Genomic DNA, 14,503 nt, shown 5'->3' on the forward strand with positions numbered 1-14,503 from the left:
CAATTTTGAAAGTTTGATAACCGTTGGATAATATACATTTTAATCGATGCAATTCTTAGAGCTAAAAAAAAGGGGGGGGGCGGGTGGCACAGTGTTCGACTGATTAGCACACTGGCCTCAATAGTGCAGAGGTGCAGGGTTCGATTCCGGCCTTCCTGTGTGGAATTTGCATGTTCTCCCTGTGCCTGCGTGGGTTTTCTCCAGGTACTCCAGTTTCCTCCCACATTCCAAAAACATGCGTTGTAGATCAATGAAACACTCTAAATTGTATCAAGGTGTGAGTGTGAGAGCGAATGGTTGGTCTTTTATGTGTGCCCTGCGATTGGCTGGCAACCAATTCAGGGTGTACCCCACCTGCTGCCCGAAAAGAGCTGGGATAGGCTCCAGGACGCCCGACCCTGGTAAGGATAAACACATTGGAAAATGGATGGATGGATTAAAAAAAAAAGGAGGGGGGGTGGTTCCAAATATCCTACTTTGCGAATGGTCCTTATTTCTCTTTTTTGTAACGAAATTGATGATTGTTATGAGCTCTTGCAATTGTCTCCCCAAACCTAAACACAATATTGTAAAAATGGGAGAATCACCAATTTGTCAGATTTTGCTGTTTATGTTTTGGGAGTAAAATAAACATGTTATTTTTTTTCTATAAACTACTGACAAGATGACTCCAAAAATCGAAATCCAAGAATGTCATTTGGTCTGATATTTTCCCCCTCCAAAGCTTTAAAATATGACGGTTTAAGAGTACTTTGACACATTGAAGATGGCAACGATGTTGACGTACAATGTAAGCACAAGGATATATTTATTTTCTAAATCCGACAGGCCTAACCCGGAAGTGGATATGAAAAGCTTATTCAGTCTTTTCCGGGTTTGCGGCGAAGTTAAAAAAAAACATTGTTTTTAAAAATGCAGCTTCACTGCACTAACGATGCTTTACCGCATTCTGTCAGCGGCGACTTCCACACTCTCAACAAATTCAACGAGCAGGTAAACCGAGCGAAATTTTTGTGGACATCCGGCTAATTTTGCCAAAGGTTTAACGGATGACATAAAATCACAAGACATCCTTTCACTGCTTGTCGAGCAATGATCAATTCGTCACAAACTTTTGTTAATTTACAGCAATTTCTTCGTCTGGTGGAAATCCTCTTCCAGTTTTTGTTAGAGCCTAAAGAGGTAAACACACACAACCAAATGACTACATGATTTGCTGTGTTTGACAGAAATATCGTCGAAGGATCGTAAGGGGAAATGTAGTTAGACTTACGTTAATAATATCCACTATGTGCACGTTATTATGTTTTATTTTGTACCTTTCAAAAGGCACGAAGATGCTAAGAGTATAATACAGTGGTTCTCAAACATTTCAGTACCGTTCTCGAGGTACTTTATGCAGGTATTGGATCGAAGTCAAAATGTTGGTATCCTTAAAACATAACAACAGAACATTTTGGGGGAACAAACCCCCACGTCCTTGGGTTTGTAAGAAAACATTTTGAGAAGCGATCGTTTCATGAGTTCATTGCTAACAACTTTCATAAGTACCACTCGCACTGAGTACCGCTAGAGGGAGCCCGCATAGGAACCTGAATAGTGAAAGTACGAGAAGGATTTTAACTCACAGCATCATATTGAAGAGAGTAATAAAAGCCCGAAGATAAGCATGTTAGCCCATCGAGCAGATACGTTTGCTTAATAATATTCTACACGTGTATAATAATTGGAGAATATTATTACATAATATAAGGGGACGAGTTAATTGAATTTGTGCATATGTACGTGTGTGTATAGACAGAGAAGTTGATGCAGCAGCTGAGTGACTTTGCAAGTGAACATAGAATGAGCACAGGACCGCTCAAGAACCTCATGAAGAGTGTCATTCTTGTGCCACAGGGTGACCTTGACACACACACACACACACACACACACACACACACACACACACACACGCACACACACGGATGCATATTATAATGTTATGACTTTAATCTTGAAATCATACGACTTTCCCACCGAAAATACATAACCATTGTCATAATATTACAACTTAAATGTAAGAAACATACACAACCTTTTAATCGCAAAAGTACACTACTTTTTTCTTAAAAACAGACTACCGGTACTTTGTTTTCATATTTTTGTGACTCCAGTCTTGAAAATTGACCACTTTTTATCTTGGAAAATATTTGACTAACCCTTTGTTCTCCTTAATATTATGTGTTTAATTTTGAAAAGACACTACTTTATTTTCAGAAGGTGACAACTTTTATTTCCTTTTAATTGTGTTCTTAATATTCATTCAATACCATGTTAACTTAAATGTCACGTAAGCATAAAATGATTTTATGGTGAAAAAATAAAAAAACAGGTTTGTTTTCTATTCAGGTGCAATGAAGAGAAACCTGACGGCTGAGCAGCTGAAAGAAGATCTGCAGACTTTAGGTCTGTATGATTTAATGTTGTAATCCATCTCATTGTGCTGCTTCCTCTGGTGTACCCTCCCCGGCTGCCGGGTGGCGGTTTAATAGTCACACAAACAAAGAATAGTATTTCTACTGTAAGTGACTCAATAATATTGTGCAATATTAGTCATAGATAGACAGATCTACAAAAACAAAGAAAGTTAAAACAATCACATTTAGTTCGTCAGTAAACTTCAGCGAGGACAACAAACTGCTTGCAGCTCATAAGGGGGTTCACGCGTACTTCAAGGCACCGCTGTACACTCAAATTCTTATGTTTTTTTTTTTTGTTTTTTTTTTTTGCTGCTGCAGGACTTCACGAGGACAAGGCTGTTCACTTTTCACAACAGGTCTCTCTGTTTCTCTCCTTGACATGAATATACTGCGATGTTACATATTCTTCTATTTTGAAGGCAGTCCTCCCCTGGGGGTCGGTCCAGTCCCACTAATGCCTGTCCTACCTTGCAGTGGGCAGAACATCGTGCGACGCTGAGCCGACTGGCCACGCGGCAGACGCTGACCGTCAACCGGCTGGTGGACATGGAATGGAAGTTTGGTGGTGCGATGAATTATGATAATAGTAATGTTAACTATAGTAATATAAATATTATTACAATTATTCTGTAGAGTTACAATATCTCCTTTTTAAAAAAATATTTTTATAATTATTTACATAGGTGTTATAAAATAAAGACAAGGCCCCATGGATACTTCCGGTTCAGCATCCGCAAATCTGCATTTTCTCTTGGGTTTTTTTTTCCTCTCCAATCTTTTTCTTTAATTTTTGTTGTTGTTGTTGTCATCCACCGTTTTTCGTGGAAAACGCAACCTAAATGTCTTATCAGTGTTTTTTGAAGAATTCCTTACTTTTAAATGTATTTTTATTTATTCAATGGCCATCACTTAAATGTGGCTTTTTGCAATTTGTAGGCTGGTCCAGTTCCTACCCGCCATGAATAGCGGGGGTCTGCTGTATCCAGTTTGTATTATGTTAAAAAAAAAAAAAAAAAAAAAAGGTCCAATGGCTTTACTGCCATTGTGAACAGAGGATTTTAAAAATGCAAAATATGCCAATGATAACAGAAAAAAATTACACCTTACTTGTATGTATTCTTTCAGATTGCACTTTTTGAATGCCAAATACTGGTGCTTATTATATTGGCACGAGACACAAGACATTTGTCACAAATCATTCTTCGGAGCCCTTAAATAAGCCAAGAATGTGGAACAGATATCTGTTTTTGAATGTAGAGTGTAAAAGTCATAAGTTGTCAGAAAAAATAATCAAATAAAGTACACATGCCTGAAAAGTCGACTTAAGTACAGTAATAAAGTATTGGTAGTTGATTCTCATCACAGCCATGCCGTCTCAGTGACAAAATCAGAGACACTATGCAATGGATGAGAAAGACTTGCGTGATATAATGTTTGTCTTAGAAGGTTTGAACTTAAAAAATATATATATTGTTTGATTTGAAGCCTTGATATTTTGATCAATAACGTTTCAGTTAAAAAGGTTTTGTGTTTTGATGTACAACATTTGTGACTCCACAGTGACTGTCGGTACTAGCGAGATTCAAAAAATGAGCAACATCTTTCTGCAGGTAATACACACACACACACACACACACACACACACACACACACACACACACACACACACACACACACACACACACACACGCACACACTGTTGACCTTGGAGCATAATAAGGTGTGCTTTTTTTATTTTGGACACATTTAAATTAGTCTGACCAAATAGCACCAAGACCTCATGTTTTCATTGTAACGTTCGCATTAGCAAAAAATAGCGTAGCTGGACATTGTGCGTTTATGCCAAATGGTTTCTTGGTCTTCTTGTTTGCAGCTCAAACTGGTTGTCCAGAAGGGAAATACCACAGAAAACCTCTACATGGGTAAGGAATTGTTCCTTGTGAGAAAGCTGAGAACATGTGGCCATTTTTGGGGAGAGGATTAAGGGGCGGGGGTTGGGGGGTTTAACTGGATAACAACAAACTAAGTGTATTGTGGGTTATTCAAATGGCACTGACGTTTGATTAATTTTCTTTGGATATTTCAGAATTGACACTGCCCCAGTTTTACAACTTCCTGCATGAAATGGAGAGAGCCAAAGCCAGCATGGACTCGTTTAGCTGAGTGGGTGTGTTTGCTTGTATAGCCTTCCGTCTTTTTGTGTGCATGCATATGTATGTCTTGTGTGTTTGGGCACAATTTCCACTTTGTACAAGCCATGACACATTTTAGTCTCAAACGTGCCACAAAAACAATGAACATTCATCCATCCATCTATAATCTGGATAATAATGGGTGTGCTGGAGCCTATCCAATCTGATTTTGGGCGAAAGGCAGTTTACACCTTCAACTGGTTGACAGCCAATGACAGGGCACAAATAGACAAATAAGTGTTCTCACTCGCGTTCACAGGTACGGAAAAATTAACGTACCATGCAGGTTTTTGGAATGTGGCCGAAAATGAGTACCCAACAATATACATTAAAAAAAATCTGTTTACATTAATAAAATTCCATTGAAAAGTTTGGGGTTACCCTGCCAAGTCATGTTTTCCAAAAATCCCACTGTGGCATCTACACGTTACTGTTAAAAAAGAAGAAAATTGGTGGCCATCTAGTTTTTATTTATTTATTTTTTAAAGAGAAACATGGAGTACATTAACAATGTAGATCAGGGGTGGCCAACCAGTCAGAAACGAAGAGCCAATGTTTTTACTGTGTTACTGCAAAGAGCCACACGCACACACACACACACGCACACACACACACACACACACACAGACGCACGACCATGCACTCGCGCACATATGCATGCACGCCACGACGAGCAACAGCCGGAGCTCCCGAACAGAAATAAAACCTTAAGACACAAACACACAAATCCCCCCCCCCCCCTTTCCCCCCCCCCACCCCCCCCCTCCACTTGGGACCAGTCTGCTGGCTCTTGGTTGATTGCGATCGACATATTGGGCATCCCTACCCTAAAAAGAGAGGTAATTTGCTGACTAGCTTAGCATTTAGCACCGTTGTCTGTGCATGAGCGGGGATTCAGTCCTCTGATTGGTTGCCCTCTATGTCAATCAAGTAACGGGATGGATGATAGGCTGACGTAGTACGTTCTGTGTATTAAGCACCGTTGTTTGAATGGCAGCGCAATCGCCGAGGCGTTTTCGACAATTGTACAATTGTCGTGTGAAAGTCGGGGAGCCGCATGGAACCAGCCAAAGAGCCGCATGCGGCTCGCGAGCCGTGGGTTGGCCACCCCTGATGTAGATTGTATTTCTGATTAATTAATTTACCCTAATTGAAGAAAAAATAAGAGGCCCACAACAGTTGTGTCATCCCCAAACATCAGGAAGTAATTGGAGCTGTATATGGGACTACAGGCAAGGGGTTATCAGTATGAACAGCAGGGGGTTTATAACAAAGCCTTGCGGAGCACCCTTGTTCAGGGAGATGACGCTGGAGATGTTGTTTTTCACACATACAGATTGATTTCTGTTAGTGAGGAATTCTCATGGCCGTTTGCATTGACCCACTTTGCATGTTCGATGCTGGGGGAGGATTTGTTCATTGACAGATTAAAAATTGTCTGTCGGTGTGAATGTGAATGATCGTTCGTCTATATGCAATATAGAAAATGGATGGTCTTGCATCAGCGTTCTGATTGGGTAAACTAGTGGAGGGTGGCATGTAAATTTCAAGTCCGTTGAAGCAGAAGAAGCAGATGGAGGAGGAACAGGAAGTGAGAGCAGTGTCCTTCAAAACAGGTGGCGGCTGGCTGATGTGGGCGCCAGCATTCTTATTAGCATCATGTGACTGAGACAGTAATGAAATAAATAATATTTTTAAAAAATTTACATTTCATTTTAACTGTGATTCAATTTGGTTTTAGCAGGGCAAGAGAAAAAATGCATTGTAGGGGGTAGTCCAACTTATTTGGTATTTTAAAAACTATTCTCAAGCGTTCTTTTCGTTTTTTTGTTTGTTTTTTTTTTGTTTGTTTGGTAAAGATTTGGTCTCACAACTCGTACATTTACTCAAAATACTGCACTTTTTTATTATTTTATATGTGGATTATTTAAAAGTTGATGGGTGGGACATAAATGCCCCCCAATTCTGGAATGACTCATTTGTGATTCATTTAATTGTTTAAAACTATGAAGAACTTCATAGTTAGAGGTTGCTATTGTGTTTCGATCTAGTCCTAGCTTCCTTGTTTGTGCTGCAAGTAAAAGAGATGAAAATCTATTATATACTGTACATATATATGTTATACATATGTATTTGGACCTACATTATTTATTCGTATCAGACATACCCAAGTTTGGATGGTGTCTTTTTGTTTCTTGCACTTGCGGGGCAGAAGTCGTTCGCCTGCAGCATGCACGCGCACATTATTTAGCACACTTCGTTTCCCCACTTTAAAAGAGAAGTCAGTAAGGTGCGCGTGCTTCAGTCCAGTCATGTCAACGAGCCACACGTCGCAGAACCTGGAGCAGGATAACGATCAGGACAGGGGCCGAACGTTCCGGCAGTGGTGCCTGCGGACGTATGCGGATTCCGGCAAAACGAAGACGGTGACGCGGCGCAAGTACGACAACATCTTACAGGCTCTGCTGCACGACGACCACAAGCAGCAGCAGCACAAGAACGCCAAGTTCAAGGTGTGGATCAAGTCCAAAGGCTTTCAGGTCGGAACGCTGCGGGCGGCCGGCGGCACCGGCCGCGCTGACGCCAAAGTCCTGCTCGTGCCGGTCAAGACGACGGTTTGTGGCTCTGCTTCCTCTTTCCATTCACTTCATGCACCCTGTGTGTGTGTTAACATTTTTAGTTTAAAACCAAATTAAGTGAAATGTATTTATATAGCCCTTAATCATAGAAGAGTCTCAATGGGATTGACAATGGTGTTAGGATTGTCTACAGTATTTTATTGCCCGATTTAATTTCTATTTCAAATAAATATTTCAATAATCTATCAATGTATTTCTTTTATGTTGTTCTGTAAAGCTACACGATGTCCGAACTAGTCTTTTGCATCACAAATAGCTATGAGCAATTTATTTTGGTACATAATTCATTATTTAATGTTTTAACAGTTTAAGTTTTAAATGTTTTTTTTAAATTCATGTAATTTAGGAATTTTACTGTGAACATGTAAAAAATGTTTTTGGGGGATGAATAATGTGAAATTACAAATGTTATACTGTACTTCAAAAGCATTCTTCCCATTTAAAAAATAAATTAAAAAATGTACAAGTCATTATGTTTTATGAGGTGATTTTTCCTTCACAGACTAATTAGATTAAAAGGCTGTTGTTTTGAAAACAAGCATTTAATTAGCATAAAGCAACAGGTCATATTTAGAATGGATGAAATGACGCAAAACATGTTTTCAATTCTTTCTACAATAATAGTGACATCTAATAAATGTGCCCATGAATGCACCAGAGAGTCTGCCAGCTCGGAGATCATCTTCAGGCATTGGTGGCGCTGAAGTACAGTATTGGAAACATTAACACTAACTAAGTACAGTATTGGAAACATTTGCCTGAACAAGATTTTGAACGCCACAAATATTTTCAACACATCTTTTTCTTTACGTTTCACAGAAGTGGCTCTAAGTCACATATGCGCAAGTCATTAGTGAGACTTTGGTCTTGAAATTCAAGTTGCAACACTGAAAAAAGAGATCCTTTGGATTTACTTAATTCTATAACATGTACTAAAGTTGCACAGAATCAAAATGTGGTAAACCGATTTATTTGTCCATGTTTTCTTAAAAAACAAATGTTAGGCATTTGTTTAGCACATTTTAATCATATGCAACTGAAAATCAAATACTACCTGTATTCATTTTCAAGTCCCATGCAAGGTTCTTATTATAGTAAATGAAAAGTAACTAGAACTAAAACTGAAAAAAATAACATCAACAAAATATCAAGCACGTTCGAGAAACATGATTTATTTGTGTTAAAAAAGCCATGAGTGAAGTTAAGTCTTTCATAGATTTGAACCAATACAAGTCCTAAAATAGGCAACCTGAGACAGACTTGAGACAATATGTTACTGAAGTCTACAACTTCGGGCATTACCATTTAGCATAAAGCTTTATTGAAAACTATAATTTGAATGCTACAAACTGTTTTAACTATGGTTTGTTTTTTTTGCATTGGCTGGGATATATGCTACACGTCCAGAGTGCGGATGCGGTGTCCCTGAAGCAAGTGGCGGTGGTGGAGGATTTCTACGACATCATCTACACTATGCACGTGAAAGAGGTCAAACAACCGGGCAAACTTCTTTGGCACGTCGGCCAGAAGAAGACCTACAAAGCCGTAAATGCTCTTTCTTTTCGCTTTCTAGTTACAGCGGTACTTTGAGAAAAGGATAACTCAAAACACTCCAATCTCGAATCATCTTTTCCACTGCATCAATTAAATGGCGATAGTGCTGTTCTCTCTGGTGTGCCTGCCTTGGCCACTTGGGGGTAGTGTAAGACTGATAAATGAGACAGCTTAGCTTCTCTCACCTCATCTGTAAGGCACTAATATTAGTCGTTCTTCAGAGAATAGAATATACATGACTGAGTACAGTTATATTTTCTATCTACATGTGTTGCTGCGCCGTTTATATTCAAGTTAAGATGGAGAATTTTGGAAATATTGCAAATATTCTATGGATGTTCGGGGAATTGAGGATAATTTAACGGGAACGTATTATTTTCATCTACAGTGTTCATAGAAATACTGTATGTTGTTTTGTCATAAGCACACTTTCATGAAAAATAGAGAGAGCACCCTCCATATTTTCAACCCTAGACGCTCCAGTCTCATGCAAATGGTGACGATGGCTTTCATTAGCATGACAACTGGAGATGGAGCTAGGGGGTTTGAATGAAGAAATTCGTTTTTACTTGTGGAAGTGTAACCCAGAGTGTGGAAAAAAAACAAGCTCCGTTAATGTCAATAAAAGCATTTTCACTTGTGGAGGCAGCACTTCATGATCAACAGTTTGTACGCTTTCCAATTGGTGTGAGGATCTGTGCATGTGGCGCATGCAACAAACACATTGCTAAACCAATTTCAATTCTTATTCTGATGGTGATTCTGAAGATGTTAAATGTTTAAAGCAGTGAGAAGACAAAGGTACTGGCACTGTCCTTCGCTGGCCTCATGGAGGCGCCACAAAAAAAACATGTCGTTTTCTTTCCTTGGTCTCACAGGCAACATTTTCCGTCTATCAAATTTTATTGTCCACATATTCTCACTAGGTTGAGGGATGAGCTGGAGCCTAAGTCACCTGACTGATAGCTAAGCGCTATACCCTGGACTGGTCACCAGTTAATATCTGGGCATGTGTGTACAAATAATGAACTGGTTGCCAGCCGAGCCACTCGGCTGAGATTCAAACTCCAAAGATCCAAATTGTGTGCTAACCACACTTGCATCTTGCTGCTCCGCCTTCAACTTTTAATTGTTGGTCAAAGGCAAATTTGAATCATAGATGGGTTGATGTGTTGCTAAACTTATTTTTGTGGGTGATTTAAACATTGTCATGATGTTTCAGAAAAAAATTGCACCAGCTGATGAAAGTGACCTTTAATTCATAAATTTGATGACATTTATTAGTGTTACAATTTATTTTAATATATTGTTATCATGATAATCTGATGTTCTTGAGACAAAATGAGGCAGATTCAGAATCAGAAAATTTTACTTCCATCTCTGATAAAAAATAAAAAAAAAATGTAAAAAAAATATTGTGGACTAGTGTTATTTTTCAAATTCTTACAAGCACAGTAGCCTCAATATTGTTAGATTTGCTACATTAAATGTTTTTACTTGCCGTTTTTTTTTTTCACTTCAACACAGATAGCAAAGACGTACGCCTTCCTGCCCCGAGAGGCAGTGACACGCTTCCTGATGAGCTGTACTGAGTGTCAGAATAGGATGCACGCCCGCGGACACTGCTCCGAAGGTAAAGACCCACGTACACGTACATGCACATACACACACGCACATGCGCGCACACGTGCACTTTTATCAAAAATCAAGAATACATAGCTAATGGAATTGATGCCATAGTGATAGATGGTTCTCAGATTGATAGATAGAAGTTATATGGTACGTGGATGTAGATCTAGAATACATAGATACTTCAGAATATGATTGCATTTAACAGAGATGCACAGCAAGGGGCGCCCTGAAGAAAAGGGAAACCCACAGATTTATTTTCATGTTGAAGAAAATAATGACCGGTATGCATTAAGTGTATATGTATTTAAAATTATTTTCGGGCAACTTTATATTGAACATGTGGTACTTAAAAAAAAGAAATCAATAAATTAGGATAATTAAAAAATATAAATGCAGCAAAAATGTATCCAAATCATTTACGGGAGGTTTAAGAACATTTTAGGGGAGCTTCAGTCACCCGAATGAGACCTCAGCTGTATATAGATAATTGTAGAATAGTCCCACATAATCTTACATTCACATTGAAAGAAAATGCATTGAAAAATTCACTCCACTGCATTACAGCTTGTTCAATCATCAAATCTTCGCTTTCTACATGCAATCATCCAGAGAGCTCAATGTTTTTAATGCAGTATGTGACACGTTGTTCTGTGCTTTATGGTGTCCTCTTTGCTTACAATGCAATTTGCCCCCCCCCCCCATCCTCCTCAGCCTCCCCCGAATGGTGCACAGCCAGACCCTCGTTAAGCTAGCCACCTCATTAACAGCTTCACACAAAGAACACTGGCCAGGAAGCATGCCTGGATTTAGAAGGGGAGGGGTGGGGTTCAGTCACACAGACAGGACTGCCGCATGATTTCACAAAGCACAAGCATACAAACATGACACAAATCTGCTTGCATGCGTGTGCGTGCAGGCGCTTGTGTATGGGGACCCTAGTAGGGGAGCAAGGCAATTAACAAGATTGTGTACACACACACACACACACACATTCTACAGTGATGATGACTTCTGTTAAAGTTCAGTGGTGAATTATTAAATGCCATTAATCAGCATGGAATAGAGCCACTTAAATAACCGTGTTAGTGTGTGTGTGTGTGTGTGTGTGTGTGTGTGTGTGTGTGTGTGTGTGTGTGTGTGTGTGTGTGTGAGTGTGTGTGTGTATTGAGAGAGAGAGGGACAGAGAGAGAGAGAGAGAGAGAGAGAGAGAGAGAGAGAGAGGTGTGTGTATATACAGTATATGTATACAGTCATACCTTGCCTTATTGCAGTTCACTATTTGCAGTCTCACTGAATCACAGATTTTAAAATTGTACAAATCTAATTTTTTGGATTGTTACTGCAGAGCAAAAAATGCAAGGCAGGAGGAAAGAGTGCGTAAAGACAAAGTCGAAGGTTTGGGTTGATTTGACACTTTTAAAAAGAAGTCAAAGTCCAACATGTCTGCTGCAAAACAAAACTGCTGTGCACAACTGCACGCCTATGGTAAAGTAATTGAAAATTTCATCTAGCCTACAACTGCTAGTTACAACAGAGTGTAATCCCAAGCAAAGACATGGCTGCTGGTGCACTTTCAATGTCTTTATTGAACAAACGGGAAGAAAATAAACATGTAAGAACCACATTCATAGGCTTGCTGCACAGCCAAACCTGACACAAACAGTCTCACAACACACAAACTGGGTAATGGGTTAGCCAGTTAATAGCCAGCTGACTCTACATTCTCATTCACAAATCATGAATAATAATGGACTAAAAATAAACATTTGTTTACATAATTTGATATCGATATATACACATATCATAAAGGTGACTCTCTTCTGATCCCGTCTCCTCGTGTTCCTTAGCGAATGAGACTATCCAGGGCTTGCCGTCGGATGCCATGGACATCCATGAGTGGAAGCGAGAACACAACAGCAGCAACACTGTGAGTGAAGACACACACACACACACACACACACACACACACACACACACACACACACACACACACATCCATATATAATCTTTTGTGTAAAACTACAGAATTTATACTTTTAATCATTCAAGCATGAGGGCCCACACAAACATTGCAAAACCACTTAGTGAACCTTGTTAGTAGCCTAATGTTAGCATATTGAGCTAAGAAGACCATCACATTGTTTTACAGCTAATACAAGTATTTGACTCAAAGGGCAATGCAGACGACTGCATAGCAAGCCATATATTTATTAGATTATTTGCAGCTTGTGAGTTGCAGAGCTTCTTTTTGTCCATGTGGTGTCACGATCTTCACTTTCTACACAGTAGTCACTATGACATGATTGTGTGCATGTGAGTGTGTGTGTGTGTGTGTGTGTGTGTGTGTGTGCGTGTGTGTGTGTGCGTGTGTGTGTGTGTGTGCGGGTGACAGTGTGCCTGCGTGCGTGCGCGCGCACACGCGGGTGGGCCTGGCCTCTTGAGTGATTTGGAAGTGAGCAAATGACGATGTCTCGTTGGCCAACTGCTAAAGAGCTAAAGCGAGCAGGGTCCAACATTAACAGTGGCCCAATGGTTCGGAGCCAAATGAAATCCACTGATGCTGACCCGACCTCGCCCCCAGTACACATTTTATAAGCAAATGTGATGAAATCAACATGTTCTTGTGTTTTTAATGTGGACTTTCAAAATTTTTAGTTTTATCCACTTAAATTGATCAATAATAGTTGTTGTTTTACCCCCTCTGTGCACATTTGATGGTCCCCATTCACAGATGCATTGTGTGCTACATCCTCATGTGCATTTTGGCCACTAAGTCTACACTCGTCAATATTTCACCCAAATGTAGGCCTACATATGTAATTATTTTGTTCAATATTGTTTTGAATCAGAAGATCTATATACTGGGGAATGGCGAGTATATATATATTTTTTTTAAGAAGCTGTTTCAATTGGCCACTGACACCAGGTATTTGTAGGCCAACATTTAAAATTGATAATTTCATTAAGTATGATTTTAAATCTGAGTTAGTGTCAGCTGTGGCAGACCCACCACCCAAAAAGGCTTAATGTCAGACTCTGCTGTGTGGTTAGAATGACTGCATCCCTTGAGGCGGTCAGAAGTTCGGAGGAAAATGTGATTGTCTTTATTTTGTTTTCTTAATGTTTGTTCAATAAACCCATTTCAAGTGCACTAGCGGCTGTGTCCATCCTTACCCACTTATTATGGATGACTGTTTGTTCTAAGTGATGGTCAGTGATATGAAATGACAATGTTAACTACATGGTTGTTATGTAACTTAAGGCAGTTGTTCTTTGCAGGAGGCACATATATTCATTGCATTTACCAAACGATACGGCTTCGTCCATTAGTGCTCATCCTAAACCCAAGCCATCTTCCTCATCCCTTGCTGCATCCGCACCTCTGTCCCAATTCAATAAGGGGAGGAAATGAGCTGCCATGCTTCCTGTTTGTGCGTGTGTGTTAGCAGTGCTCGCACGCAGGTTTAGTCTGTTGCACAGACACTCTTGTTGGTTCACCATATTGCTTCTTTGCTTTGTGAGGTATAGTAGCAGCACTAAGAGTAGTAGCAGTTGCAAACTTGAGATATGAGTGCAATGGTGACAGCACACTCAGCCGACTTCACAATAAGCGGCAATTTGGCAGGTAGTGAACAATTCTTGAAAAAAATAGAGGCTTCTAGCTATTTTTGCCACTTCAAGTTAAAGTTCCCCCTCAAACTTAACATACAACAGAGCATTAAACCTGTATTTTAAACAACAGAACAACTTTGCCATATGAATGCCCGCGTTAGCTTAATGCTAACACATAATGGAAAACTGTTTAAATGGGCTAATGATTGGCATTGATAGTTGCCATGTTCCAACCCTTGACACAACACATATTTTAACATCAACAGTGGAGCAACACACACGGACAGATAATCTAACAATACTCACTGGCATATATTCTACCAATATTATTGTACCTTCCTAAATCACACGCACACACACACACATATACAGTATATACACACAGTATATATATATATATATATATATATAT

The 14,503-nt window shown here is 39.5% G+C and overlaps 2 protein-coding genes across 4 annotated transcripts in view; both read left to right on the forward strand.

Annotated features, from left to right (window-relative positions):
- Nucleotides 1-841: 841 nt before the first annotated feature.
- commd7 (COMM domain containing 7) lies at nt 842-5,105 on the forward strand. 2 transcript variants are annotated; one of them, XM_019891711.1, is made up of 9 exons: nt 844-993; nt 1,129-1,182; nt 1,798-1,900; nt 2,392-2,448; nt 2,781-2,818; nt 2,937-3,027; nt 4,023-4,072; nt 4,336-4,384; nt 4,549-5,105. In XM_019891711.1, the coding sequence occupies exons 1-9, from the start codon at nt 913-915 to the stop codon at nt 4,623-4,625; spliced, it is 600 nt and encodes a 199-aa protein (XP_019747270.1). In that variant the 5' UTR covers nt 844-912; the 3' UTR covers nt 4,626-5,105. The 2 variants fall into 2 exon arrangements, with proteins under 2 accessions (XP_019747271.1, XP_019747270.1); XM_019891712.1 differs by lacking the exon at nt 1,129-1,182 and having other exon boundaries at nt 842-993.
- Nucleotides 5,106-6,506: 1,401 nt separating this feature from the next.
- LOC109528667 (nucleolar protein 4-like) overlaps nt 6,507-14,503 on the forward strand; it is a 45,577-nt gene continuing 37,580 nt past the window's right edge. Inside the window, exons 1-4 of one of the 2 annotated variants that reach the window (XM_019891556.1) lie at nt 6,507-7,269; nt 8,701-8,838; nt 10,375-10,480; nt 12,327-12,406. In XM_019891556.1, the coding sequence (XP_019747115.1) occupies nt 6,832-7,269; nt 8,701-8,838; nt 10,375-10,480; nt 12,327-12,406 (762 nt within the window). In that variant the 5' untranslated portion in view covers nt 6,507-6,831. The remainder of the gene's footprint in view (nt 7,270-8,700; nt 8,839-10,374; nt 10,481-12,326; nt 12,407-14,503) is intronic. The other variant, XM_019891557.1, reaches the window with a different exon arrangement.

This window comes from Hippocampus comes, unplaced genomic scaffold, assembly GCF_001891065.2.
Source record: "Hippocampus comes isolate QL1 unplaced genomic scaffold, H_comes_QL1_v1.1 scaffold174, whole genome shotgun sequence".
Taxonomy (NCBI): domain Eukaryota; kingdom Metazoa; phylum Chordata; class Actinopteri; order Syngnathiformes; family Syngnathidae; genus Hippocampus; species Hippocampus comes.

Bases quoted from the DNA above. Each gene is read 5' to 3' on its own strand.
- commd7 (XM_019891711.1), top strand. From the start codon at position 913: ATGCAGCTTCACTGCACTAACGATGCTTTACCGCATTCTGTCAGCGGC. The intron at 3,028-4,022 runs GTGCGATGAATT...GTGACTCCACAG, and splicing joins CATGGAATGGAAGTTTGGTG to TGACTGTCGGTACTAGCGAG. The intron at 4,385-4,548 runs GTAAGGAATTGT...TGGATATTTCAG, and splicing joins CACAGAAAACCTCTACATGG to AATTGACACTGCCCCAGTTT.